Source organism: Struthio camelus, chromosome 13, assembly GCF_040807025.1.
Source record: "Struthio camelus isolate bStrCam1 chromosome 13, bStrCam1.hap1, whole genome shotgun sequence".
Classification (NCBI taxonomy): domain Eukaryota; kingdom Metazoa; phylum Chordata; class Aves; order Struthioniformes; family Struthionidae; genus Struthio; species Struthio camelus.
In genome coordinates this window covers 23405146-23432669 of record NC_090954.1, presented here as the reverse complement: position 1 = coordinate 23432669, position 27524 = coordinate 23405146, and the positions used below count along the sequence as shown (strand labels likewise).

Sequence of the window (27524 nt, the reverse complement as noted above, 5' to 3'; positions counted from 1 at the left end):
GCTATGCTGCTTGCTGGAGCCTTTTCACAGGCCAGTGGAATAGGGGCCTTTGGAGGTCTATCTCCATTCCAGTCCTTAACAACCTGGGAGAACTGCTAGATGCAGTTTATTTGGTCATGGTCTTGCTTATTCAATCTCCAAATTGGATTGTGGGCTTTGCTTTTTCCGAAGGATTTCTGAGTTCATCATTTATCATCTGCCTTTATCATTTTAGCCAAGGCTGTGTCAGTGTCTACCTTGTGCCAGGAGCCCAGTACATTCTGCCAAAAGGCTGGTTCCTGCCCTGTGTGGCAGGTATTGATACCCTCTACAGGGTACAGACTCCCTGTTTTTGGACTCACCTGAGCCAAGAGGTTCCTGAGGGAGGGATTTTGCCCTGGGGACGCTGCCCTTCATGGCATTTATCACTGGGCAGGGCCCTTCATGCCAGGAGCTCCCTTTGTGGAGTGAAGCAGAGCCCAGAGGAGCACCTTGTTTTGCAGGCATAGCTGGGAAATTGTGGCAGCAGAAGTAAAGCAGATGGGCATTTGAAAAAAGAGGCTCCAGAGAAGCTGTCTGAGGGGAAAAGGCCTCTAGCTATGCTGTTGTGTCCTTAAGTTTCCTCTAGACACTTCTGAAGTCTCTGGTGTGTAAATGACCTGTCTGTAGCACTTTCTTCCAGGAAAAGATGAGAAGCTGAAGGCTTCCAGTTCAGAAGGAGAAAAAATATAACAAAACCTGTTTTCCTCTCTTGTGCAGTCTCTTCCATGTATCCCCCAATGGCACATGAACATGGTGGCCTGTTCTCTAAGGGCTCTACAAGACACTTCCACGTGTTATGTAAAAACCTGTTTGTGTGGAGCCTGCTGGAGGATGGGGGGAGAGGGGAGGGGACATTAACTGTTTAGTGATTTTTGCCTATGCAAAAGCAGTGCTCCACATATTTCCCAGCAAGTTTTGACTCTTACACGGGCAAGTAATAACCCTGTTTGGCCACTATCATATTTCAAAACATGTTTAACTGCAGTAGTTTTTTTTTGAATAAACATAGAGAAGGTTCTTGACTTCAGCCCACAGCTACGTGCAGCAAAAATCTGCTCTTCCCCACTATCACTTTTTGCAAAATTAATGAGCAGCAGTTGCTGAGGAAAGCAGTAAAACTAGCAAGCAAATGTGTAAGTCTCTGGGATGGTTTTATCTAGCAGCAAAAGCTGGAACCTGGGCTGAACTCAAATGCTCCATCTCCCTTTCAGGGTAGCAAATGTGGTGGGTCTTTGCTTCAGGGAGGTGGGGGACAGATGGGCTTTGGTGAAATTAAAACAGCCTGGGGATAAAACAATAGCCTTCTGAAATTATAGTCCTTCCTGAGGGATCCCATCGTGTGCCTAAATGCAGAATGAACTGACTTTGCTGACCGACAAATAGTAAAAAAAGAAAGATACGTTGAAGAAATAAAAACCCAGATGGGAAGCGGTTTAGATGGGTTGGAGACACAAACATTTTCAGTTTGCAGTGGGCAGTTTGTAGGGGCAGGTCCTACATCTGCTGGCTGTTTGGTGCTCAGCCTGTCTCAAATCCCACTGTTGGCTCCTCATAGCCAGTGTGAAATTGGGCTGCGGGTACCAGAGCAGAGGCTGCAGAGGGAACTTCAGTACCAAGAGTCCAACTTGGGCAGATCCTAGTCCTCTGCACCAGAAAACAGCCAGTAAAGGTCTCCTGAGCCCCTGTGGCTAAACTGACACCATTTGGTATGAATACAAGGCTGTCTTCCCAAAAGGAACTAAAACCAGCAAATAGCTCAAACTGAAAGGATAACCTTCAAAAGCAGTTGCATTGAGACGGCTTGATGCACAAAGGTCTGGCTTCTGCTTGATGATACTGAGGCTCTTTATTCAGAGGTACAGTGAATTTTGCAGAAGAGAGGAAGCTGGAAAGTATTTTAAATTAGCCACAATTTTGACCATCTTTAAACGGGATGAAAAGCTGAAAATATGTGTCAGCCTTGAGACTAAGCAGGGATGATGTCAGCTAACAGCCATGGTGATGAAGTGCAAGAAAACTGTTTAGAGATAAAATGAGTAGCAGAAGAAGCCACAAAGATACAATAGCTGCTGATGTAGACATGGTGAAATGGTGATAAGAGTCCCTATCCTGAGGAATAGGTGCAGGAGCTGCCGAAAATGTATTTACAAGCAAAGAGTGAGAAAAAGTACTATTTGTCAAAGTGACTTTGGCCCCAAGAGTTTTTTGTCCATCCTTCAGCACAGATAATATCAATGCAAGTCCCTGACTTACATTGAGTCACAGATCTTAAGCCCAGCATGCTCTTTTGAGCTCTTTCTAGAAAGCTTTGAAAAGATGTGCAGAGCATTGTGGCCAGGAGGCCATATGGTGTTACATGGTACAACTCAGACAGACACAAACCCTGACTAGACTACTTCCTATGCCACCAGGCAAGACAAAGTTTTTTTAGCGGGGAGAGATGCTAAAAGTGATATGATTCAGCCAGTATCATCCGTCTGTGGAAGCACTAGAAGTAACACATCAGTCTCTTAACTGTGTGCTTTCCTATCAGCTAAACCACACTGCCTCCTTCCCGGTCTCAACCCTGTCCTGCGCTCTTTGGGCTGTCTCCTTATGCATCCATGGCATTCCCTCAGGAGATGGCATCCACTCCCTCCCTGGGGAAAGAACTGGGATCTTCTCCCTCCAGCTGTCCTTTTGGAAGCCCTTACCAAACTCAAGCATGACTTGCAGATGAGGATTAGCCATCTGACAATAGCAAATCAAAGGAGGCCTTTGGTTCCTTGCTGGTTTTCACTCTAAAAGCATAACAACCACTGTATGGAATCAGCCACAGTGCCACAGACAGGGTGAAGGAAGGGATCCTTTCCCTCTGTTTGGCATTTGGAGATCCTAGCCGGATATTGTGTCCAGTTTGGGGCTTTCCAGCACTAGAAAGACATTGACAGATTGAAGCACATCTAGCAGAGTCTCAGGGTTGAGGCACAGGTGGTGCAAGCTGACGCTGAGAGCTGGGTTTGTTCAGCCTGCAAAAGAGCAGGTGAAGAGGAAATCTTGGTCCTGTCTGCAATTACCTGATGGGTGGAGGTAGAGAAGATGGAGCCAGACTCCTCTCAGACAGTGGGAGGATAAGAGCCAACAGGCATAAGTTGGAACATATGAGATTTCCATTAGAGATAGGAAAAAAACATTCTCACCATGAAGATGGTCAAACACTGGAACAGGCTGACCAGAGAGGTTGTGAGATTTTCTTCTGTGGAGATATTCATACCTCAGCTGGGCATCACCCTTAGGGACCTGCCCAAGTGGCCCTTGTCTGAGCAGGGGTTTGGACCAGAGCACTGCTGAGGTCCCTGCAAACCTCAGGTATCCTGTTATTCTGTGAATGAGGGTCAAGTCTGTGTGAAGCAATGGCAGAGTGAGACTTTTTTGAAGTATTTAGGCTTCAATCTCAAAACTAGGGTTCAGATTGGGCTGGTGACTACGCCCAGGGCCCTGACTTATTCACTTCATATGTAAAAATGCCCAAGGACCTACATAAAAGAATGATTTTCCATTTATAGAGAGGCAACAGCAGGGAAGGGGGGAAGGGATTTTATCCTAAATCATTTCCCAGATGATAACAAAAAATGCAGCTGTCTCTGGAGGCGACGACTAGTTGTCCTCACAACAGCCAGGGTTAACAGCAGGAAAAATAGTGCTAAAAGGACATGTGTCCAGTGCAATTCTAAACCTCAGGTGCTCTAGACTCTAAAATGCCCTGGAGACAGAGAAAAACCTCACTTTTCAAAGTTGCCCCCAAAGATCTCACTGGCCTTGTGCTGAATTATCTCAGCAGTAGAACCACTGTGGTCCCACTGGGATTTCAGCCTGCAGACAGAAGACAGAGATTAGAAACCCAATGCCAGGGCATTAAACTACATTTTCTGATTTGGTGCAGGTGGAGCAGGAGAGCTCCAGATTAAATTATGCCCTTGGTTATATCTTTCCCTCTCAGGCAGAATCTGTGTTGCTGTCTGAACAAAACATTAGGGGAAAGGGTGTTTGCACAGAGATTTGTGTCAAAAGTGGAGAGAAGCCAGGTGATTTCCCTATTCCTTCAAGTGGTTTCCTGAATCCAAAATACTATCATTTTCCCTGCTGTGGAAAATACTTCTGGCTCCCTCTCCCTCTGTCTGTATTCCTCTATGGCTTTGCATTATCACTTGCTGGCTACAGTGCAAGGCGCTATTTCCCAAACACCAAGGATTTGTGTTGTTTTCCTCCCCTTGCCATGGGATTGTCATGCACAAATTCCTCCCATTGCAGGTCTGGTGTTGGGAATTCTGGGATTGGATACAACACCTGACAGCAAATCTGCATTTCCCAGGCTGCCTATTGCATCCTATCTTCTTTCCATTAGGCATCAGCAATTCACCTTATTTATTTGCAAAAGAACACCTTCTTGGTCATCAGGTGTCTACAGGACCAGAGCAGTTGCTTTCTGGGTCTGTATGCAACACACTGAGAGCCTTGAAGAAATTTCAGAGTCATTGCCTGAAGCAGAGTAGGGAGGCTGCACTAGGTCATGGCAGGGCTCCTCGCTTTCTGTGTTGTTGCTGATCAACCATGATTTCTGCTCTGCCTGCTGTACTGATGGGTGACAGGCAGAAGGGCAGCCCACTGCCCTCCGGAACAGGGGATGTTCAGCCCATCTCTACCAGCAGAGAGCCTGTAGGGCCAGTCCTGGCAGGGAGGAGTGCCTGCCCATTGTGGTTGGATGTGTTCCCTGCAGGGCATTCCCTCTCACCTTGTACATGCTCAAGCACTAAAGATCTGGCAGCAGTCCCTAGGGAAAGCAGGCTGGCATCTCAGAGCAGCAACACTGGGATTTCCACAGACAGTGAGGAGCCAAATGACAATTTTATTAGAGTCAATTCACTGCCTGGGCACTTGGGGCAGAAACCAGAAATCTCCCATATAGGTGCTGCTACATGGTGCCTGCCCCAAAGCCTTTACAGTCCTAGCAAGACTTTGCCACTCATTTTGCCGTTCAGTAAAATTGTAGGGACAAAGACCTGTTTAGTACATCCAAATCTGAGGCCCACATAGCTTTATTTAATGTCCTTCTGAACCTTAAACCAATTTATAGCAACCCAAACAGGGGAGAAAAAAGTGTTTTCAGAAACATCTGAAAAAGAAAGCCACAGAGAATCAGTTACCAAGAGAAAGTGAACACAAGAAATGGTGCCCAGACCCTACTGTTAACAGCCAATGCAGCACAGTTCTGCAGTTTCACTTATTAAGAGAATTGTTAGCCTCCCCAGAGAGAGAGAAAAGCAGGTGTCCCAAATGGTCACGCAGAGCCATGCAGAACCATGCAGAGCCATGGCTGCTTCATGGCTGGAGAGCTTCATGAGCATACCAGGGCTGTGCCTTCACATGTCAGTGGTGGGACAACATGTGCTTCAATCTCAGGTGACAGACCTAGAGCAACACAAGGGAAGGCAGCCCTTGGTGACTGCACCTGGCTGCAGCAGCTCCACTCCCTTCCCATTTTTTTCTGGTATTTTGGCTGCACTGGGTTAAATGGAGACCAAACCTGAATTCTACCATCCATGCTCCACTGCTCTCACCAATGCGTTCAAACACTTAGCTCTTGTCATCTTTTGGGGCATGCTGGGGATTTCCTTGAGGTTGCAGAACCACTAGGGTGGGGGGCTGTGTCTTTCCCTGTGTCTCCGTTGAAATACAGACACTGATGTGCATCTCTGCTGTAGCATGTGCAGGAGCACAGGCACCACTGGGTACAGCTGAGGCTGAGCCAAGCCTTCCTACCTCTGAGTTACTCTCACCACCATGGGACCAGGCAGCTCTTGTTCAGGGCAGAATCTAGTGTAACAACAAATATGAAATCCTCTGCTGCTAATTAAGCATCTCAAATCCCTTTCACACTACAGTATCTGGGCAGCAAGGCTTCAGGAGTAGAGATGCTTTAGGATCAGCTTTGAAAATAAACCCAAATAAGCCACTTTTCAGAGATTAAATTGTCTCCTCTTGCAAACCACTGCAGGGGAAGAGTGCTTGTTTATTAAAAAGAGACAGCAGGGGTCAGGACATGAAAGGAGGCTTTGTCTCCTCAGCTATTATCTTCCTCCATTCGTCTGTATTTTAATGCCTATTTTTCAGGCGTGCAGGGGATCGCAGATAAAATATTTCCCAGCTCCAAAAACATTGGGCAAAGAGAAAGCCCCACTCCTGGGTCCTGCATGTCACCAGAACCTATGCCACCTGCAGCAGCCCCCAAATGAGCACATCTCTGCTGACACTGGGATCCGGGGCTGTGAATGCATAGTAGTTTGGGGAAGGTCTTACCCCATCTCCAAGCCGGAGAGGACATGATCTGGCCCCCTCCCTGGGGACGCCCAGGCCCTGCCAGGAGCTGAGCATAGCCAGGTGACATGGAGGACAGGCTGCCTTGCCGTTCCCCCCGTGCCCCCAACCCCGCGCCAGAGGCAGGGATACTCTCTGTTGCAAAGGGCATCCCCCTGGGGAGTCTCTCGCAACCCTTCAGGGCAGGGATTTCCCGGTACAGCCCGGGAGGGAGGGGTCCCCCCTCCCTGCGGCCCCCAAGCTGCAGGGCTCCCCGGCGGCTGGGGGAAAGCTGCAGGGGGGGTGGAGCGGGGGAAAGAGTGGAGGGACGGCAGGGACTGTGTAGGGCCGTCCCTGGGGGCTGGATGGAGGATCGTCCGGGTAGGGCCCTGACAGCGCGGGCATCCGGCGGGGGCGGCTGTAGGAGCATCCCTGGGGGGGGGGGGGGGGCGACTGCCGGAGCATCCAGGGCCAGGGGGGAGGGAGCCGAGGACCGACTGCAGGGGCACCCTGGGGAGGTGTAAGTGTAAGAGCATCCCGGGGAGGCAGGGGTCGGCTGCAGGAACATTCCGGGGGGCGGGGGGCGGCTTAAGGGCACCCCAGGAGTTTGGCGGCTTTAAAAGCATCGCGGGGCAGGAGAGCCGCCTGCGGAGCCTCCCGAGGGGAATCCAGCCGTAAGAGCATCCCGGGGGTGGGAGGAGGGCCCATTGCAGCGGCATCCCGGGGGGAGGGGATTCCGGGTGTAAGAGCATCTCGGGGGGGTTACCTCTGCAGCATCCCGGGGAGTCCCCACCTCCCTCGCTCGGAGCAGCGCCGGCTGCCGCCCCGCAGCACGGGATCCCCCGGCCCGTCCTTCCCGTGGCGGAGGCGGAGCGGGGGCGCGGGGCGCTTTTACCTCTCCGAGGGCCCCGGTGGCGGCGCGGCGCCCCCAGGCGCGGGCGGCGGCAGCTCGGCGCACGGCGGGGCCGCGGCGGCGCGGCTGCGGCTCGGCTCCGCGCCGCGCCGGGAGGAGGGTCCGCGCCGGGCGCCCGCTCCGCTCCGCCCCGCCGCGCCCGCCCGCCGCGCCGCGCCGCGCCGCGCCGAGCAGCGCCGCAGCCCCGCAGCCTGGGCCGCCGCCGCCGCCGCAGGGCCGGCGGGAGCTAGCGGCAGCCGGCGGCATGAGGCGCGACCCGGCGCCCGGCTTCTCCATGCTGCTCTTCGGCGTCTCCCTCGCCTGCTATTCGCCCAGCCTTAAGTCGGTGCAGGACCAGGCGTACACGGCGGCTGTGGTGCTGGAGGGCAAGGTGCAGTCCGTGGCCCCCCCCGCCGGTGGCGGCAATGACAGCCGCGGCGCCGCCGGCCCCGCCGGGGGGGTCTTGGTCAAGGTGCTCGACTTGTGGCCCCTCAATAGCGGCGGGCTGCAGCGGGAGCAGCTCATCAGCGTGGGCTCCAAGGCGCCCTGCTTCAAAGTGAAGCGCAACCACCGCTACATCTTCTTCCTAGAGCCCACCGAGGAGCCGCTCGTCTTCCACACTGCCTTCGCCCCGCTCGACACCAGCGGCAAGAACCTCAAGAGGGACGTGGCGCGGATCCTCTGCGCGGACTGCGGTACGGGCCGCGCCGCGGCGGCGGGGGGCGGCGGCGGCGGCGGGGGCTCTGGCCCCGCGCGGCGGCGGGGATCGGGAACAGACCCAGGCTGTGGCGCGGGGGGGCGCCAGGAACAGCCCCGGCCAGCAGCGGGGGAGGCACCGGCAAGGGCCCGAACCAGCGGTGCCCCGCAGGTGCCGGGGGTCCAGCCAGCCGTTGTCCGTACTGTGTCCCCCGCCCCGGCCTGGGCGGCAGGGGGTTTGCGTGGCCGATGGCCCCCCCCTCCGCCGGCTCGCCCCATGAACCGTGCCTTGCACCGGGGCAGGGCGGCGCATGCGAGCGGCGCTCTCTCCGCGGTCGCGGCGGGCCCGGCCGCCGCAGCCCCGCTCCTCTCCGGCTGGAGGTCCTGTGCAGACGTGTAGGCTGTGGCCGGCCCTGCCTGTCCGGGGCGAGGGTCCCAGCTGGTGCCCGGCCTCCCCCAGTCCGCGGGCACCGTGCCAGCAACCGTGCCCCGAGCCCCGGTGCCGGGCGGGCAGAGAAGGGCCCGCAGCTCCGGCTTCGTGTGCATCCTCGGGGCCACTCCCAGCCTATTTGCATTGTTTTTAGTCGTACGTTTCAGTTCACTGAAGTATTCGGTCTTGATGCCTTCTGGCTTTTCCAGGCCTCCCCCCTCCCGCCCCCCACCCCATTGAATTCATCTTTCCCCGATTTTCCTTGATAATCGCAGCCAGCCCCCGACTAGGAGAGCCTTTACTGGCATGCGGTAGTGGCTCCATTAACTCTGTGGGCACTGATGCTGCCTGATGCATTGCTCTTCCTGGGCATGTTTACTAATGTGGAGACGGGCTCTTTCCCAAGGTGTATGCAGGACCTGGAATAGATGCTGGCTTTCTAGGTGTGTCATAACTACTGGGAAGTTTTGCCTCTTTCAAAATAATGGTCTAATTTTCTAAAGTTGGTTTTCTTCTATTCATTTAAGTGCATTTAGCTTTTTTCCTTTAAGCAGCTCTATGCACTTGTTCCGTTGTATGTGCTGTGTACTGATCCTTCATCACCTTCTTTTTAAATATGGTTATGAAATGATTTCAGCAGGTAAGCGCCTGCTGGAGCATTACTCCTTTTTACCCGATCTTTACATTTCCTGTTGCGATAGGCTGGGAGAGGAGAGGGAAGCACAAGCAAAAACAATGACTGCATTTTCCCAGGGTTCGGATCTGAGCTTACAAAAATGCAAGGCTGGCCCTCAGTTCAGCTTTAATGCTCAGATACTGTGTTACAAAATCCTGAGAAAACCAGCATTACCTGGAGCTGTGAGAGCCAAATTGTGCCATAAGAAGTGAATTTGAATCTCCCTTGTTTGGTGGATTATAAATATATGCAGGACATGTCTCCAGGGAATTCAGGTTCTCCATTCAATGACATGCTGTATATAAGTACTTGCTCATCATGTTAATTGGCCTTTTGCCTCATTAAAAGCAAGATGCCATGCTAGTTATACTTAGCTCTATAATGAACATATGTTTACTTCTTGTTGTTGTTGTTAACTAGATGTTTCTGGGGCAAATACTTTGCCATTCAGCACTGTTGATACCGGATTGTGAAAGCTAGATTTGTCTCTTTTTTTAGATATCCAAAAGATAAATTTAGAAGATTACATTACCTGGGATAAAGGAAGAACCTTGTACATCATAATATGTTGTTGAGGAAAATGGGCTAGGACTGTATATGAGAAAACTAATTTAGGAGACACTAATTTCATATATGTCTGTATGTCGGCCATTGTGGACGTAGAGGATTTAGTAAAATAGCTGTTATGGAGTTGAAAGAAAGGTAAATGGGGGAATTTCTTGGGACTGTGATCTCACAGTCAAGTAGAAGCATAGCAAAAAAATAGGCTGCTTTTTTTCTTGTTAGGCAAGAAGAATTCCAAACTTGCACATCTCTGAGCAGCCAGATATGACTTTAAGAAAAATGGAGGCAGCTCAGTTGCTTCCTGAATCAGGCCCAAAGTGTTAGTGTGTAAGCTGATGTAATAACAACTTAAGGGATGTCATTCTACCCATGACACCTTCTTGGAGCTGAAACGTTTATTTCTATATTTTTGACCATCTGAATAGGCCTGCTGGCTAAAGGACTCTGCAGGTTGTTGGGACCATTGTCTCAGCAGAGTTATACAGTTGTGAAATAAAAAAAAAAAACAGGCTAGTGGTTAGGAACTGTCATAACTGTGGTTTTGTTAAGTGATGAAGATTGAATTGGAGCCTCAGCATGCTGAAGTTGTGGCTCCCCAAGCACTTTATGCTCTTGTGTTCAGCTGGAGCTCCAGGAGGCTAATTTTGAAGGTGACATTCCTGGCAGGATCTTCTGATTTGTAGTATCCCAGCTGCTGGAAAGGTGCATGGACTGGAAAACCAGACCATCTTGCCTTCTTGCTCCTTGATTTCTGCTGGGAGAGGAAATGAAATGAAGTAATAGATTGTTTCCCATTCTTGGTGCTGAAGGGGGCCATGGACAACCCCAGAATTAGCAGGGGGTGAAGGGTTCAGGCAGCAAGTGCTCTCTGAGGGTAAGCCAGGCTGCAGCGTTTTGTGAGATATAATGGAGAAAATGGGACAGATACTAGAGCCACTTCTGCATTGGCAGAAAGGGACTGCACGTTTCTGATCCCTCTAATTCCTCCTGCCTCTACCAAAGCTGGGGGCCTCACAGGACTATTTTCTCCCTGCTCTTGCCCTGTGCCTGGGTCTGTTTGCTAGTGATTCATACACACCCTTCTCAAAGGCTAAGATGCTGTGTGTCCTCTGCTCTTCCTGACTCCAGATGATTGCTGAGGTCTGGAATGTGTTGCAGAATTAGGCTTGAGCTTGAGGCTCAATTAGGCTAGGCTTGAGGGACGACTGTCCCACAGATGACAGCTGCTTTTGTCTATACAGCTTGCTCAGAAAAGAGGAAGTGCTGCTCTGTTCAGGGTGTTGAGGCACAACACAGGGCCCAAATCCTGGCTGAGCACAGCTAGGAAGGCTAAGAGGGTGGGATAGCCTGGGGTACAGGAAACAAAACAGGAAAATTGGACTGCACAGCTGGTATGTGGAGCGTTTCAGGAATGATCAAATAAGGCCTATGTAGCTGGGGCATACATGAGGGGTCTCAGCCTTTGTGTCTGCCTTCCCTGTGCTGAGATCCAGGAAGGGGGACTCTCACATTGGCCAGACCTGCTTCTGGACAAACTGCGGAGGCTGGAATTTCTCTACCTGCAAAATCCAGATGTTTCTAGCCCCCGTCTCTCTGCACAGCCGTGGGTTGAATGAATGAATGCAGTTTCCCTGGCACAGAGGGAACAGCTTTCAAAGTGTAACTGTTCCCTGGGTCCTAGGATCCTATAGGTCTCACCACCCACTTGCCCATTTTAAAAGCCTCTTCTGCATGGGCAGTATTATTGTTTTCCATACTGTATATAATGATTCCCTTTATTGCTTCCCTTCTTGTTGCTTTTCTTTGTAACTTTTAGCACCTTAGTTTTGGATGGTCTCTTATTTTCTCTGTGTCCATGTGGCCAGATGAAGGAGGAAGAAATAGCTGCAAGAGGCTAGGCCACTAGACTTTCACTAGTGGCATGGCAGCCTTGTGTGGTATCTCTGCCTGGACTGCTCCTGATTTGAGTCTAGACAGGGGGTTGTGGTCCTAACCCTCCTGGCCTTTAAGAGTCTTTCAAGTCTCTGTCTGCTTCCCAGTCTAAATGAACTGATGCATCCTGTGGCAAAAATATGTTTGCCAATATTTTGTATACAGGAGGGGCTCTTACTAAAAGCAGTTTAACCTGTCTGATTTCTGCTTTTACAGGGAAGCAAATATCTTCCCATCTCCATATGCAGGAATTTGCAAAGTGGATTTAATTAGAGCTTGCATGTCTCCTGGAGCACCTTATTGAAAATGCTATAAAAGTCCAGGACTGAGTATAGGACTTGCCTGTAGGATTAGCCGAGTCTGAGTGAGTAATCTCATGGTGGCAGATCCCCTGGGAGGATTTTCACGCACATGATCTGTTCTTGCAGCAGGTACTTCTTGTGAGACAAGGTCCCTGAACAGCTGGAGTTTTTTTTTTTTTTTGCAGTCAGAAGGTGCATTGGTCTCAGTGGGAACCAGGAATGTGCTAGGGCTGTTGTGTTAGACTTAGTGGCCATGCATTTGCTGGGATTTGTATCTGTCAACTCTCAGAGCCTGGTTTGTTATACCTGGCCTGTGAGGAGAGGTGGGAGGCCCAATTTTGACGCACTCATGGGAAAATACAGCCTTTTGGATTACAATGTAGGTGTTGCTGCCTGAAATAGCACTGGCAACATCGGCCTAGCAGCTTATGTAAAAATACCCGTCTCTGCTAACCTGCAAATCATCCAATGTGCTCCAAGCCGAGCAGACACAGGGGAAGGGTGCAGGCTACCAGTCACCAATGTCAGTGTTGGCCCCTTGTTCCGGGACAGCTGCAAAGCAGGGAGCAGGAGAATTGGCTTTTTTTCACACGCTGCCCTGCTAATTAGAGCTATCTGAAACTGTTTCTCACCACCTTCAGAAAATTACACTTCCCTGGGTTCACAGAAGAGTGAAAACCTGCTTCTTTCTTGCCTTGAGCTTTTGCAGATGGAGAACGGTCAGTTTTCTGCAGAAGGCTTTTACCTCTTGCAAGGTGTGTGCTCCCTACTCCTGGCTTAGCTGGCACACAGTTTTGCCTGGAAATAGACCTGGGGTAACTGGGTCCCCATGGCCAGATCTACTCCCTTGTCTCTCAGCTGAGCCAGCCATGTAGTGAATCTGGTAACTAAAACTTTGCCCAGCCAGTGCTGCTGGTTCAAATGACTTAGCTGTACCTGAAACACCTGAGGCCACTCACTCCCAGACACATGCCATGTGCAGAGCAAAGCTCAGCTAATTTCTCAGTCCCCCTTTCAGAAATGTTTGACTAAATAAAGCATCTCCCCATGGGTCTCTATGGGTAACAGGAGACTAATAACACTTCTGAGTGATCCCAGCAGTGCTGCTTTCTATAGCTAGGGTTTCTCTATGCAGAGCCCCTGGTCACCAGCTGCTCCTTGGTGGCTCTCTTCATGCTCTGCTAGCTAATAACCCTGAGAGATGGGTCCTGAAGTAGAACGGCCTTTCTAAATCATAGGTAGCACCTTGACTTGAGTTTAGATATAGATCAGAAAATGGTGCATGCTTGGGAGCACAGAGGCAGTAAACTCCATGGCCAGGCAAAAAGGGAGCCATATTCTAAAGCAGCTGAGCTCCCCACTTGTTTTGGGTTGTATCAGGCAAAAGGCACCATAATCACCAGGGCCCTGAGCCCTTAGGCATTCAGCACATCCTAAAATCTACAACAAAGTCCCTCAAAGGATCTGGGCCCTGCAGCAAAAGCAGCATACCCTCAGTTTTGGTACTGTGCTTTTGGAGTGAGGATGCCTCTTGCAGAGGGCTCCTCCTTGCAGAGGTGGGGTTGCCAGTTCACATGGGCAACAAGGTGGGGGGTCCAAGAGAAACAGCTGTTGTTTTGCCAGGTTTGGGACTTCAGTTCTTGGTGCTGGAATTCACTCCATCACCATTTCCCACTCTGAGTCACTCTGTGACACTGTTGAGCGTGTAACACAGGTGCTCTGCCCTGGAGCAAGCGCGCAGGCTTCCCCTCGACAAGCAGTGCTTGGCCTTTGGCATGCATGAATGCAAACATGGCAAAAAAGGCACAGATGAGCAGCACACTTATCCAGGAGGAGCCTTAGTGGATTGATCGGTAGTGGGCAGCAGCTTTCCAAAGGACTTACATGCCTGGGGAGCCTGTAGGTGACACTGGTAGTCTGAGAAATTCTCACTGAAGAGAATCCTGAGTGATAACATGCTGGAAAGGTGCTTCTCCAGCCTGCCCCCACACTCAGGCTCCTCTTGAGCCAGAAGGCACTGGGACTGTCTAGCAGCTTCTCTTGGTTGGACTGGGCCTGCTTGGTGCCAGGTGTGGTGGTGTGGTTGGTGCTGGTTGCACTGGTGGGGAGCTGGGCTGGGTACAGCAAAGGGCCCTGAAAGATGTCAGCAAATCCTGCATCCCTCTGGGCTCTCCCTGCTCCCAGTCAGAGGAGGCTGCCAGGATGTGAGCAGGCACCCTCCAAAACTCCTGGACTACTCTTTCATCTCCAAATGGCACTGTTTGAATGAGAAGTCTCTGCCCTGCTCTCTGTGGGGAGTAATTCTCTGCCCTGTGCTATGCTTTCTGTGCAGTGCAGATGGCTGAGGACTCCTCTCCTCAGTGGGAGCTTAGGGCGACAGGTACAGCAAGGGGCAGTCGGGGAGGAAGCTTATCTCCCTGGCAACTTTGGCAGCCAGGCATTTGCTCACCAAATGGAGTGCGCAACACTTGAACACCAAAAAGGTGCTAGCACCTCTCAGTGCTTCCCCATTTTGCGGGGGGAGGCAGAGAGGTCTGCCAGCTGCCAGAAATTTTGGGGTCAGTGTACTGAGCCGGCAAGGGTGGATAAAAGATCAAAAGATGAATCACCGTGCTGCTCTTCCCTGCTGAATGACCAGACTCCTAGCACTTGGCTGCTGGGCTGAGTGCTGCAAAGCTTGGCCAGAACAGTCAGTGAGAACTGCTTTCATTTAATTCCCTTGGTCCAGCTCTGTCCTGGATAAGAGGGTGGCTACTCTAGAGGAGACAAAAATGTGACATCCCCCAGAGCATGGGGTACTAGAAGGGAGAAGATGATTTTCAGCTTGAATGAAAATAAAGTGTCTAATTCCAGGCAGGGAGACTTGGGCTGTGGTCCAGTAGAGGGAAATCACCTCTGTAGTCAAAGGATTTGAAGAAGAGGTTTGTATGAATGTTAGCTAGGAGTCGTCTGGACAGCACTGAAGTTTTTTAGGGGAAGGGGAGAGTCCAGATCAGGGGAGGAAAAAGGAAAGAAGAAAACAAAAGATTCAGTGGGTTGGTGGGAGTTGGAAAATGCTACCTCAGAGACCTAATGCACTGGTGTTCAGCTGAATGGGAGTTTCTTGCTGTTGGGTGTATTGGGATCGGCCAGCTCTTGCTAAATTCATAGCCCTGTCCTGGCATTGCTGGCTGGTTCCTTCTTTCAGGGAAACCCCATTCATTTTGCTGTCCTGTGCTGCCATATCATACTGTGCCTGGCTTCCAGAAACCCAAGCAGTTAGAAAGGAGCAGACACAATGCTCCTACTTGGGGTATCATCCTAAGCAATTGCTCTCCTTAGGGTATCTCTGTAAACCCAGCCATAACTGAAGGGCGACCCCCCTGGAAACGATCACTAGTGTGAATTAAGGGGATGAACTGGGCTGGGCCTTGTGTTGGGAGCATGAGCTGTGCGCATCACAGCTGCGGCACCTTGAGGGAGCGCTGCAGCTAACAGTGGTGGGAAGAAGAGACCTGCAAAAAAGAGCCCCCAAAATGGTAACAATCCTAACAAGGCTATGGTAACTACAAGCCAGAGGTGTCCACCCCACTATGAAGGGTTATCCCCTTGTCAGTGGTAGCTGGTGTCTGCAGCTGGGTGACAGCTGTCAGCAGAGCTTTTTGACAGCAGGTTGGACCAAAACCTGTCAGGACTGACCCTGGTACTGGTGACCTCGTTGACAGGCATAGGGATTGTCAGCTGCTCAGAGCTGTTCTGGTGTGAGGAGATCATGATTTGCCCTCTTGATGAAGGTTGGAACTCTGGCTTGGATGCTGGAAGTGAGCCTGTGGGATCTACTAGAGAGAGCAGAGCCCCAAGGCTGAGGATGATCAGATCTCGAAGGTGGTTTTCCAGGGCAGGTCTGAATGTGCAGTGCTATGTGTCTGGAGCCTTGTGGAAAAGCTGAGGAGGACAGAAGGGCTTTGCAGAGCCTATGGAAGGACATGCTGTACTTCATGGGAGAGATAGTCAGTTCCTGCCAATTTAAGTTGGAAGGGAGATATTTGCAATTCATTATAATCAATCACTGCTCATCCCTTTTTCATAATGGTTCAGTAATGATAAAATGCTGTGCAAGATCCTCCTAGTGGTCTCAGGGCAGGCAGATGGCTAGTCAGGATGGTGGGGACTGGAATCAGCTTTGCTTTCTGGGCTATCTCACAGCTGGCAGCAATGCACCAGCCCTGGCTGCTGTGTTTATGGGAGCCTGGCCCATCAGACTCAAGCTCCCCTGCTGCCACACTGTCCATGTTAGTTCAAGGTGGGCTGCATTTTGGTCAAGCCAAGATGAGGTCCAGATCAGTCACAACCTGTACCGTAGGCCTCTATCAAGCATAATGTGGTCTTTCCCAGCATGCAGGAGTGTGCAGAGTGAGACAATTAGCACTATTTTCATTTGCCCTGGGAGCATCACATGGAGTGAGCTGTGAGGGTGTCTTGCTTAGGAGTTGGATCTTCTGTAAGGGTGAGTGGGATGGTAGTAATTTTAATGAAGGGAATGAGTTCCTCCAGCCATTGTCTGGACTCATTGCTGTTATTGCTGCCTCCTTCCTGCCTCCTCCCTTCCCTTCTTCCTTGGCTGCCCTCCTGTGTGGCTTCATGTGGAGGAAGGGAAGAGCAGAGAGTGGAGCAGCTGAGTCTTCTCTAGGCCATTTTCAGTGTCAAGCCAGGCAGATATTTGCTGCTGGGAGTTTAGCTGAAGTCATCAACATCCCTGGAAAAGACCCCCTGTCAAGTGAGGTTTCAGCCCTTCTATAGCAGGCATGCTGGCTTGTTTCCTTATGGGGAGACCAGGGCTGCCCTATGTGCATGAGGACACTACCTCAGTCCATGGTGCTGTGCTCTCTGGAGGGATGCTGGGCACCCAAGCTCTAGTTGGGCCATCTGGCATCACACTATCTGTTGAGGAAAGGAGCTGTCTTCTCATCCTGGCTGTCAGGTTTTCTCTTGTGCGGCTAGCCCTCTGCACCATGGGGAGCTGTCTGGGGAGGCTGCTATGACCTAAGAAACATCAGGGCCTCTTCTTATGGGGCGCTGACACTGGGAGCACACTAACTCCCTGCCTGGGCAACTGCACGGTTATGTACTACACTGAAACGAAATGGAGATCCCTCAGCTCTTGATGCGAGTTGATCTGGCAAGATGTTATCTGTTGGCTTTGAGGAGATGTGGGGACCCTTTTCAATGGCCCTGGGGGCCTGGGTCCCATGGATTCTTCCCCACATCTGCAGAGCTGTGGTGGTAGGAAGGACCTGCAGGGGGAGGGGGAGTTCCCTGCCAGTTCCTTCCTGTGGCTTCTGGCTCAGCTTGGCTTTCTTCAAGTACGTGGCGGGTGGATGCTGCATACATCCCAGCATCTGCATACCCCCTGCAGCCTTGCTCCTCCTGGGCACCAAGCAGATGGGACAGAAATCAAAGGAGTATTCCACCATCCCAACACTGCTCTGATCTTAAACACTTCCAGAAAAATGCCAGGAAGTCAGAAAATGGAGATGTGGTCTAGGTGTATGTCCGTGGTAAGTAGGGACTGCTCTTCTCTGGGTGCACATTCTTCCTAGGTTGGTGATTTAAGCTGGCCTTCTCTGGCATGGGGGACAGGAGAGTCTGGATCTATAGAGGGTGTTGTCCTATCTTGGATGTTCAGGCACAATGGCAACCACAGGGCATGGAAAATGCTGTAGGAGCCCAGGACATGACTAAGAGCCCAAACAGGTTCATAGCCAATGAGGGGAAGACCTAGAGGGCAAGAAGGGCCCGTGGGTTTGGGAGTGTCAGATGCAAATAGGATGCTAGGAAAGACACTGAGGTTTTTGGGCAGTGGATAGAGGATGTAGGGGGAGATTAGGATGGTTTGGATATGAAGTAGGGACTAACTCTCCTATCCATACAAGAAATAGATGGGAAGCAGCAGGCATGGGGTCACCCAAAGAAAGTGCTTTTTCACATAGTGCCTTGCTGCAGGGTTCTGCAGTGACCTAAGGGAAAGTAGGATCACACAAGCCCCCAGAGCCCATGTCTGTGTGAACAGGGTGGTTGGGGTGCAGCCTTTGATGCTGGATTTCTCCAAAAGCCTTGTTGCCAGAAGTGGTGGGGTACAGCAGGGAGAGGCAGGATATGAGGCTGAGCAATGCTGTGATTGCTCCCAGCGGGGAGGTGGCAATGTGTTTCTCCTTTTCCTGGCCAATAGTTTCTCCATGAAGCCTGATCTCCATTATCCTGGCCATACTCCAGGAGTACCAAAGCTCCATGCTTTATGGAGTACCTGCCACATTTTTGCCACATGATAAGTCTGCGTGAGGGCACAGTATAAAAAACCAGGACCGTTATATGGATCCATTTCAGTCCTGTGTCTGTGCTGTAGCTATGCTGAGCAATATGCACCACAGAAAGTTGTGTTTTTGTGGCTTCATGCTCCAGAGGAAACCAATGCAGGCAAGGAATTAGAGATTTGGGTTCCATTTCCATCTCTGACACTGGTCATAGCAACGTCCCTTAGCATTGATTCCCTGCCTGGCAAGTAGGAAGGATGCTGCTTTGAGCACTGTGCTGGAGACCAGGCAGAAACACTGGTAATGTATTGGGTTAAATATCAGTTTATCAGTGCTGGTAAGCAGCAGAAATAATAATGAAACTCTGCCCTCCCTCTAGTGCTTTTTACTGATGGACCTCAGAGTAGTTTGTGGTGTGAAGCATGGAAAATGTTCATCCTCCTGGGTGAAGTGCTGTCACCACTCCTGGCCAGTTGCTCTTGAAGGTGGCAAACCCTCTTGAAAAGGAGCAGATCCTGCAGTGATACTCTGTGCAGCTTTGAAGAGCTGAGTGGGTGTTTGGGGGTGAAGGACCCCTGGTTTGTCCCCAGAACAGGTGTGCAAGGGATCCTTCAGATACTGGCCAGCAGCATATAGGCCCTCCCTGAGTGGCTCTGAGCATTTCAGAGCCAAGCTCAGGTCACAGCAAAGGTGTTACATCCACAAGGACATAAATTTACAGTACTCAAACCTTCCCTGTGATCTGCAGCAGCACACTTTGTGGGGGAGCTGCGACATGTGAAGAGACAATTCCTGACAGTGTGTCAGTCCATCGTGTGGTGACAAGCAGGCTCCTGAGATCCAGGCTGGTTTTTCTGGTCCTCAGAACTAGCCCAGTGTGCTGGCAGCAAGCGCTGATTCCTGAGGGCACTTGATCCTGCAGGATGGTGTGGAGAGGTTTGCCTTTTTGGTGCACTCTGTAATGGAAGGATGCTCAGATGATGAAGTTTGAGTGCTTGGCCTACCTGATGCTTGACAACTTCTGTGAGCGTGGAGCTACTGCATGGGGCTGAGAGATGAGGATTGTGTTTTGTGCCTTGAAATGATCCTGAAACTTGCAATCAGGGCCCATGTCCCAGCCCTCTGGGATGCTATGTATCAGTAAATATTATTGGAAGGTGATCCAAACCCAGACAGTCAGGGTTTTGTGAGCAGATTCAATTCTCCAGAGCCTGCCTGGTGAGAGGAAAGACAAATGCACTCTCCACCTGTGCTGAGACAGCTAATCTGGGAGACCTCCTGCCTCAAGTCACAAACGATATCAGGCCTCTCCTTCCTAAGTGCTGGGGGATGAATTGCCTCCTATTCTCTCTGTCATCAGAGTGAAGGTGCAGAGACCAGAGCTGTCACATTAGGACAATGCAGGTGCAAAGAAGGAGAAGAAATCCTGCCCATGATGTTGACATACTTGTAGGAAAACCAGTTGAAATTGCCAGGAAAGCATGTGCTGTCTCTGTAATCAGATTGGTAACCAGGAATAAAACTGCCGCTGTTGCAGGAAGGAGGTGGTTTTGTGGCAGTGGTGTGCTGCTGTGTTGCAAATTTCTTAGCCAGGAAGATTTGCTGCAGTTTGTGAGGGGGACACAGGGAATAAACCCCTGCCGTGAGGTCTGGTTCGTAACTGGTTTGGTGTATCAGGACAGTGCTGGCGGTAAATCAGCGGGACTGGTGACTATTCCAGTGGAATGGTCATAATCTGACATGGCATGAGCAGGGAGCAAGTAACGTCTACTTTCATGTTGTAGGGTGCTGATGGTGAGCGTCTGTCCTGCCACAGCCTGGATGAAGTGCGCTTGCCTGTTCTCCTGGGGAGGTCACTGAGTGGTCCTCTCTTTCCTATTTGAATGCAGCATGGAGTCACTGCCGTGGGACCTGACCTGCTCCCATATGCTCCCACTCTGTGGCTGTGTGATCTGTAGCAGCACTTTTATTCCTGTCTCTCTGCTTGCAAAAGGGGGATTTATGTCTATGATGAATGTGTGGCCATTCTGGGAAGCTATGTCTGCAAGGGGTTATTGATGGGTCAGGATGGTTCTTAGACCTAGGGGGGAAAATACGTTCTTCTCCATTAGGAGCTCCTGGGACCAGAGGTGGCCCAGGAGCTGTAACCTAAGTTACAGTTTTGGGAAGCTGTGCAGCTAGAGAGAGGTCTTGTCCTTTGCTCTTGGCACACAGGGAAACGTGGCTGTGTGTGTGGTGGTGTGGGATGGGCTCTGAGAGGGACCACTTAGACCCTGTCCCCATACAGCTCACCAGAGGACATGTATTTGGGATGAGGAACTGTGAGGTTTTGTGGACAGGGCTGATTTCCAGCTTGGGTACTTTGTTATGTTGCACAAGTTTACTGAAAGTTTAGGAAGCATCACATGAACCCAGTGGGAGAGGATCCACTGCAGCATTTCCTTTCCTGTGATCCCTTTCCTTGTTCAGTGTCCTTTCCCATTCCTCTGCCCTTGGGGAATTTCCCACCACTCATGCCTAGTGGTTGCTGTGTCAAGGAGCTGGGAGAGGAGCGCTAGCCATTTCCTTCTTTGTGTAGGCAATAAAGTCCTCAGTGTTGCACCTTCTGGGTCCATGGAGTGCCGAGGCAAATCCGATCTGAAGGAGAGCGCAGACAAGCTCTCTCAAGTCTCTGATTCTAGCCCGAAGAAGTCTTAGACTCCAAGCTGTCTTACTCAGGTATTTATTAAGTTGATTGGTCCAGAAGCCTTTCCAGAGATCCTGGCAGAGCAGTCACAGCTGGTAATAGAGCTGCCTTCTCTGTCTCCCTTAGGCTGAAGGTACAAAGAGTGGAGTCAGAGATGTCCCTTCTATCAGGATAGACAGCCCCAGGGGAAGTTTGGTGCTTCCACCATCAGAGAGTCAGGGTAAAACTTGCCAGGACTTTCCATTTGGCCTGAGATCCATATGAGTGGAAAGAGGAAGGGGGTTTAAATCTTTTCTTGATCAGGAACGAAGTATCAAAAAATGGATGTCTAAGGGATTTGGGTACCTCTTTAGTTAGGCTTGGCTGAGCCAGGAGATTTCCAGGCAGTCATTTGGGGTTTAGGCACTTCCATCTCACCCAAATTTCCTATTTTCTGCCTGGCCCAGAGAGCAGATGGCTCCCCTGTGTGCCTGGTGCTGAGGCTGGGTGAAATGGAGGAGAGGGATAGGGACAGCTAAGCCAGGGCATGAGTTTAATGGCCGTACTTGGGGTATGTCTGCATGGTGCCAACTGCGACAGCCCTCCCAGCTCTGCTATGTGCAGTTGCCGGAAGTGAAGTTTTCTTTTTCCCAGCCATGACACGAGTTCCTGACTACTACACAACTTCAGGTAGATTTGAGGAAGGAAGAGGGGTGGCAAAGATAGGCAGGTCCTGCATGGGAAACCCATGCATTGGGCTCCTTATATTAAGAAATAAGGCCAGTAACACCTCTGGCAAATGGCATTCCCAGGAAGGGAATAGGTGCAGTGGGAAGAGGTGCATATGGAGCCTGGAAAACATCCATGTTCCTGGGATAGAAATCTGCAGTGGGACTTAGAGGTCTTTGCTGTAATAGACACATACCTTCCAGCAAGTGAGGCCAGTAATAGGATTTTATCTGGAGCAGTTTCATTCTGGCCTAAACTCATCTTTTGTGTGTGTGGTGGTGGGGAATGGCATACATAAGGGTAATTTCGTGGCTGCAGCATCCAAGGTAAAACCCTCGTAGGATTCTTACTTTTATGGCTCATGTTCTTCAGAATAATGTCTTCTCTTTTTCTCTGTGTAACGGATAACATGAGAAACCCTTCTGCAAGGAAATAAATCCTGCTTGTCACTGTGGTTTTTGCTTGGCACTGTTGAATTTCCTTCCATGCTGTTGCCTTTCTCCTTTCCCCTCCTCTCCTCTCCTCCCTCCCACACACACTTTCTTCCCTATCTTACATCCTCAGCTTTTAGAGCGATAATTGCTGCTGAGCCAAGAAAACCCTAACATGTTTTTGAGGATGGCTTCAGTTCCTTTTTCTGCAATGTTCTCCCTGGCTCTACCCTGTTTGAAAACTTGAAGGAGTTTTGATGACATCTTTTTTTCCATTTAGACCTACTTTTGGAGGCAATTTCGTTGAAATTTAATTTCTGGATGAGAATTGGAAATATGAAGTTGGTCAGTGACATTAAATGTGCAGGACACCCAGGTCAGACCTGCTTGTCAGAAGAGACTCTCAGTATCCCTTCTAGGTCTCCCTAGTTGCTGGCACGATCCAGGCAGTTTTGTAGGAAGTTGGGTAATTTTGGAAGTGAAAAGTGAATCCTCACAAAAGTCTGAGACTGCCTAGAAGAAGAAGATCATGTACCAGGCCCAGGACTTCTTGCCCATGTGGTTCTCACTCATCTGTAGCTGAAGGCCTACACACTGTTGCAGGCTTAGTGGATGTGTAGGCCACCAGCCCTGGTTTGTCCAGGGCCGTTGGGCTGTGTGTTGGTGTTTGCATTACAAGGTGCCCAAGACCCTTGGCTAAGGAGGCAGTGGGATCCAGCATTCCCATTCAGTGCCTCCCTGGCTCCCTTCTGGTGAATTCAGTGGAGATTTCCCCATAAGGGAGGAGTGCCCAGTATCTGCCTGCAGCCCAGTGTCTGCCTGCAGAGCGCAGCTCTAGAGCTGTCCCCATGCACAGTCCCCAGCTCTTCCAGCCCTGGATACCGTTTTGATGTTCCCTGTCCCCTTGGGAGTGAGGGCTGTGGAAGAGTGGCATCTCCCCTGTTCAGCTTCAAGGAACAGGGATCTCTCCACTGCCATCAAAATAATGTGGAAGGACAGACATTTGGGCTCTTGTGCAGCCATGCCATTGACTCCCTGGGGTTTTGTCACTTGTGCTGCTCTGGATCAGATCCAAAATATACTCACCACTTTTTCACCTCATTCAGTGCCCCATGAGGCCCTGGCTTTCCTTTGCCAAAGGCTGTAAATGACAGGTAGGAGTCTAAAAGCACTGTACACACTATTAAAGATTGTCCTCCTGCCATGCCCCTGACAGGCCTTCCCGGAGGAGCCTCAGCCCACTGCTATCCTGGAAGGACTGAGGAGCAAATTCCCCTAGGCCATGTCTGAAACCTGACAGCACACCTCCTGGGGAGGCACTACCATACCACCTGGGCCCAGGCATCCTGCCCCAACCCCCTTTGCCCGCATCCCCCTCTTGCACGTGGTCCTTGGCTTGCTTCTCTCAGCTGCTCATTGTAGCCCATCCCCAGATACTCCTGGGATGAATTCAGTTTTTCTTTTAAGCCAGTCTCTCAAGTGAACACAAAGCCTGGGGGGAGCTGGCTGCTAGGAGCAAGGCTGGACGTGGGGAATGGCTGGGAACAGTGTGGCTGGAAGTTGTGCCTGGTGAGGTCAGGACTCTAGCAGCATCTCGTGGGCAAAAGGGGAGCGGGTACAGCCTGAGGAGCAACTCTTTGCCATCTGTGCAAGCAGCCATGGGACCGCAGAGAGTTTTGTGCGGATGAGCTGTGCCTGCCCCGGCGCTGCTCTTCTCTGCCGTGAGCTTGTGATCTGTTTATCCAGGAAACATAGTTGCTCCTTTAGCCCAATCCATGAGGCTGGGGAGGTTGCGTAGGCAGGGGTCTGCATCTGCCCCACACTGCAGTGTGGTTCAAGCAGCCCCTTTACAGCCCAGCACTCTGGCACCCTGCAGAGAATTACCAGACTGTCCCAGTCCTTGCTCTTCCTGCACTCAGCAGCTGAGTGTGGCTTGGCAAAGGGTTATGGATATGGCTGATAAGAAAGAGAGTAGAATAGGGAGCAATGGAAGTGTACAAGCCATGCCAGGCAGGTGGTTGTGTTTATTTCAGTACATGAGAGCTTTCCTTTCACCTGTTACTGACTCTTCTGTGCCTCAGTTTGTGCAGTACAGGCTTCCTGAGCCTGCTGGCAGCGACAGTGCTTCTGTTGTTGCTGTGTCTTTGCCTCCCTAGCAGCTGAGATTGGTCAGCGCTGAATTCAGAGTCACATTAGTGTCACTCTCCTGGTAGTTGAGCCAGCTCAGTGGTGGGGGATGTACTCAAAGGAAAGAAAATCCTTGGGAAAACATGGGAAACAGAGAAGCCACCATTAGCTAGAGCTGCAAAATGTTGGATGACCTTTTTTCTCCCTCTAGAAGTCTTGTCCAGGTGGAAGTGGGGGATGCTACATGTTGAGATATTGCACTGAGTTACTCAGCAGTGTTTGGGCTGTACGTCAAGAAGCTGCATGCTGCATGTGTGTGTGTGTTTATGGCAGGGGAATGAAGCAGCTCTGCCACTACCTGTTCCCCAAACTGATTCCACGTGGCTGCTTCCCTGGTCAGCAGAACAGAGGAAGCAAACAGCTGCAGATGGGAACCTTACCTTGCGCTGTGGATGCAAGGATATTTCCTTCCTCCTCTCCCTCCCCTTGCAATCAGATGCTTGCAGAGCAAAGCTTGCGACAAGCTGAGCATCACTTGCACTCCATCAGACGTGGGTGTCTATAAAAAGCCTCTCTGAGGTTGCAATTGGGTGGGCTGGTTGTGCCACGTGGGCTCTTGTAAGGCCTGTGTTGCTGAGCAAGTGGCATTCCACTTATTTTTGGCACTAATAGTCTTTAGTTAATACATAAATTCAGCTTAAATTCTGGATGGAAAATAAATCCCAAGTGGAGGCTCTGCTAATAAGATGACAGACGCTTCAGGGAGCTTGGGAGGCCTGTCAGTAGAGCGGTCGTGGTCGTTGAGATCTGAGAGCAGCAACATGCTCAGGCACAAGGTCCTTAAAAGTTACCATGATTTGTCGGACTAAATTACCGAAGAATTAGACAGATGGCCGAGGTGAGCTCTAACTTTAACTGCCAGAGCTGAGCTCATTACAGCAAATGCCCTAGTGAGAACCCCATTCCCATACTGGCATGGTGAGAAAAGGAAGGGACTGAAGCATCAGTTTAGGTCTGATTGCTGCTAAACACCTTCCCCTCTGACAGTCTGCCAAAATTGAAGGCTGATCCAAGGTCCACTGTAGCTGGGGAATGCTGCTCACTGGCAATCACTCTGGGAAGTTTTCCCACATCCTGGTTCATGCTGAGAAACCTTCACCCCAAATCTGAGCAAACTTGAGGGCTGCATTGGAGCAATTGGTACCTTCCCGCAGCGTCACTGAAAAGGGAAAGCGTTCTGGTGACAGAGCTACAAACCTGTTGGTAAGATAAGGCTCAGGCCCTGCTTGCTGCCTCCTGACAGACTCCTTCTTGGGTTTTAATGAATTTCAACTCTTTCTGGCATTGAAAAGGGATTGGAGGTTAACCACGGGTTTAGAGGAACATCAGTTCATTCCTGTGTCTCCTGCTAGTCTGCATCACCTTGTGCACAAGGTTAGCCCCTATGCGCTCAACACATTAACCCCTTGCCAGGCAGCAGGAAGGATTTTAAACGAGTTTAAGCCTCTAAATGCCCTGTCAGTGTAGGTTCAGGTCTCTCAGTCCAAGTCAGGACCAATGGTGTTGCACTGGCCTTATGAAGAGGCTAGAATCTGAGGACATTTCTTTCCCCCGGTTCCTTGCCATGGATTTCTGCCAGAAGCTGCTTCTCTCCTCTGCAGTTTCCACTCAAAAGAAAGACAGAGAAAGCCTTAGCTGTTTTGCTTTTCTGGGAGATGGTGTGCAGTTGCTTCATTTTCCCATATTCTTGATGGGAGGGAGGGAGGGCTTGTTCTGGACCCTGTTGGAGCTGTGTTTTTTGCAGTAGGAAAAGTTCTGGTAGCCTACATTCTGCGAGACTTCTGCTAGTGTTACAAATGGACTTCCCTAATTCACAGTGCAAGATGGTGAGGTCCCAGCAAGAGTCTTTGGGCAAGATTTAACAACCTTGAGGCTTTGTGGGGGAGCTATGGGTTAATGCCACTAGTCCTCTCCTCTCTAATCCCCCATGTCTGTTCTCCTCTGGGACATGCCTTAGGGACATAAGGGGACACCACGCTGCAATGGAGGCTGCAGCAGAAGATGATACCACAGGGCCCTGGGATGCTCTTCTCTTGGAGCAGGGGGCTTGGGGAAGTGTGTGCATATGTGTCTGTGCCAGAGAATTCCGTTGGAGCTAGAAATGATTGCTCCTGGATGTTGGCGGAAAAAAGAAATCCCAGCATCTCCATATCCAGCAAATAACCTCTGGAGATTGGACACTGCTAAACACAGGGCTGGCCCATCTGGGACTTGCAGTCAGGTCTGTGCCTGGAGCAGACATGCGGGTGCAAGGAAGAGCAGCACATAGGTATGAGCATTTTGTGTGCAGTGGTGAGTCCTGGTTGCCTGAGGCTGAGCCCTATAGATCTAGCTTATATCTAAAGGACAGCCTCAGCCCCCCATGGCTTTCCTGGTCTCTTTGGTGTGCATCTCAATTTATTATTCCCCCACCCACTGCCCTGTTGTCCTGTATGGCCCCTTTGTAATTTCAATGCCCTCCGACTGATGGCCCTATGTCCCCAAGCCCTTATTTTGCATGCTACTTTTGTTTGCCAGGGGAGCTGTCTATCCTCACTATCTCTCACTGGCTAGTAACTGAACTGGTGGAGCAGTCCTGAAATGTGGGATGCCTTCCTCCAAATATCCCTGATCACCCCCTTTGGTGCAGTTGGGTGCTCCAGGTTCCCCGAGAACCCAGCTAAGTGTGGTGCTGTGCTCACTCATTACCGAGCCTAGGGCTCTCCACGTAGCTTAGACTCATCCTGGCCTCATCCCAATCTTTCTTGCACCAGTGAGCAAGAAAGTGAGCTAGTCTGGCATCCTGCTGCTTCTTTTCTGCTGCCATCAAGTTGATTTTGCAGTCAATAGAGCTTGGGTTGTGTCTGTGAGCCGTGCAGTGTCTCTTAAAGCATCAGCTCTTGGTGTCATGGGTCTGCATTGATGTACCACTATGCAATTAAGGATGCTTTTTGGTACTGTTCCCCCTTCGGTGGAGAAGGTTGCTCTGCTGTTGGCCTGATGGAGGCAGTGATGACTACATCAGCAGCCTGGAGGAGTGAGGAGTCTGGAGGTGGGGCAAAGGGGCTGGGGATGACTGTGGCAGGAAACAGCAGCTTTTGAATGCCTTGAGCACAGGTTGCTGGAGGGGTCTCTCACTGCCTGCTATATTAGCAGTATGAGGTCTCCTCAGTGGAGCAGCCTCCTCTGTTGGGGAGTGTTCCCTAGCAGAAGGGATGAGCCCCCAGATCTGTGTGCAGCTGCTGTGCTGCACCCTGGAGCCAGCAGATGAAAGCCTTGAAACTGTTGTGTTGCTTTCAGCCTCCTTGGAGACACAGAGGTGGGGGGCCAGGAGCAGATGGGTGCCACCACATGGGTCTGGAAGACATCAGGAGAAGTCTTTTTTGACTTCCAAAGC

The 27524-nt window shown here is 50.8% G+C and overlaps 1 protein-coding gene across 6 annotated transcripts in view; it reads left to right on the top strand.

Moving 5' to 3' along the window:
• The first annotated feature begins 7476 nt into the window (after positions 1-7476).
• NRG2 (neuregulin 2) overlaps positions 7477-27524 on the top strand; it is a 180370-nt gene continuing 160322 nt past the window's right edge. For all 6 annotated transcript variants that reach the window (XM_068959237.1, XM_068959235.1, XM_068959236.1 and 3 more), the window contains exon 1: positions 7477-7941. In XM_068959237.1, the coding sequence (XP_068815338.1) occupies positions 7512-7941 (430 nt within the window). In that variant the 5' untranslated portion in view covers positions 7477-7511. The remainder of the gene's footprint in view (positions 7942-27524) is intronic.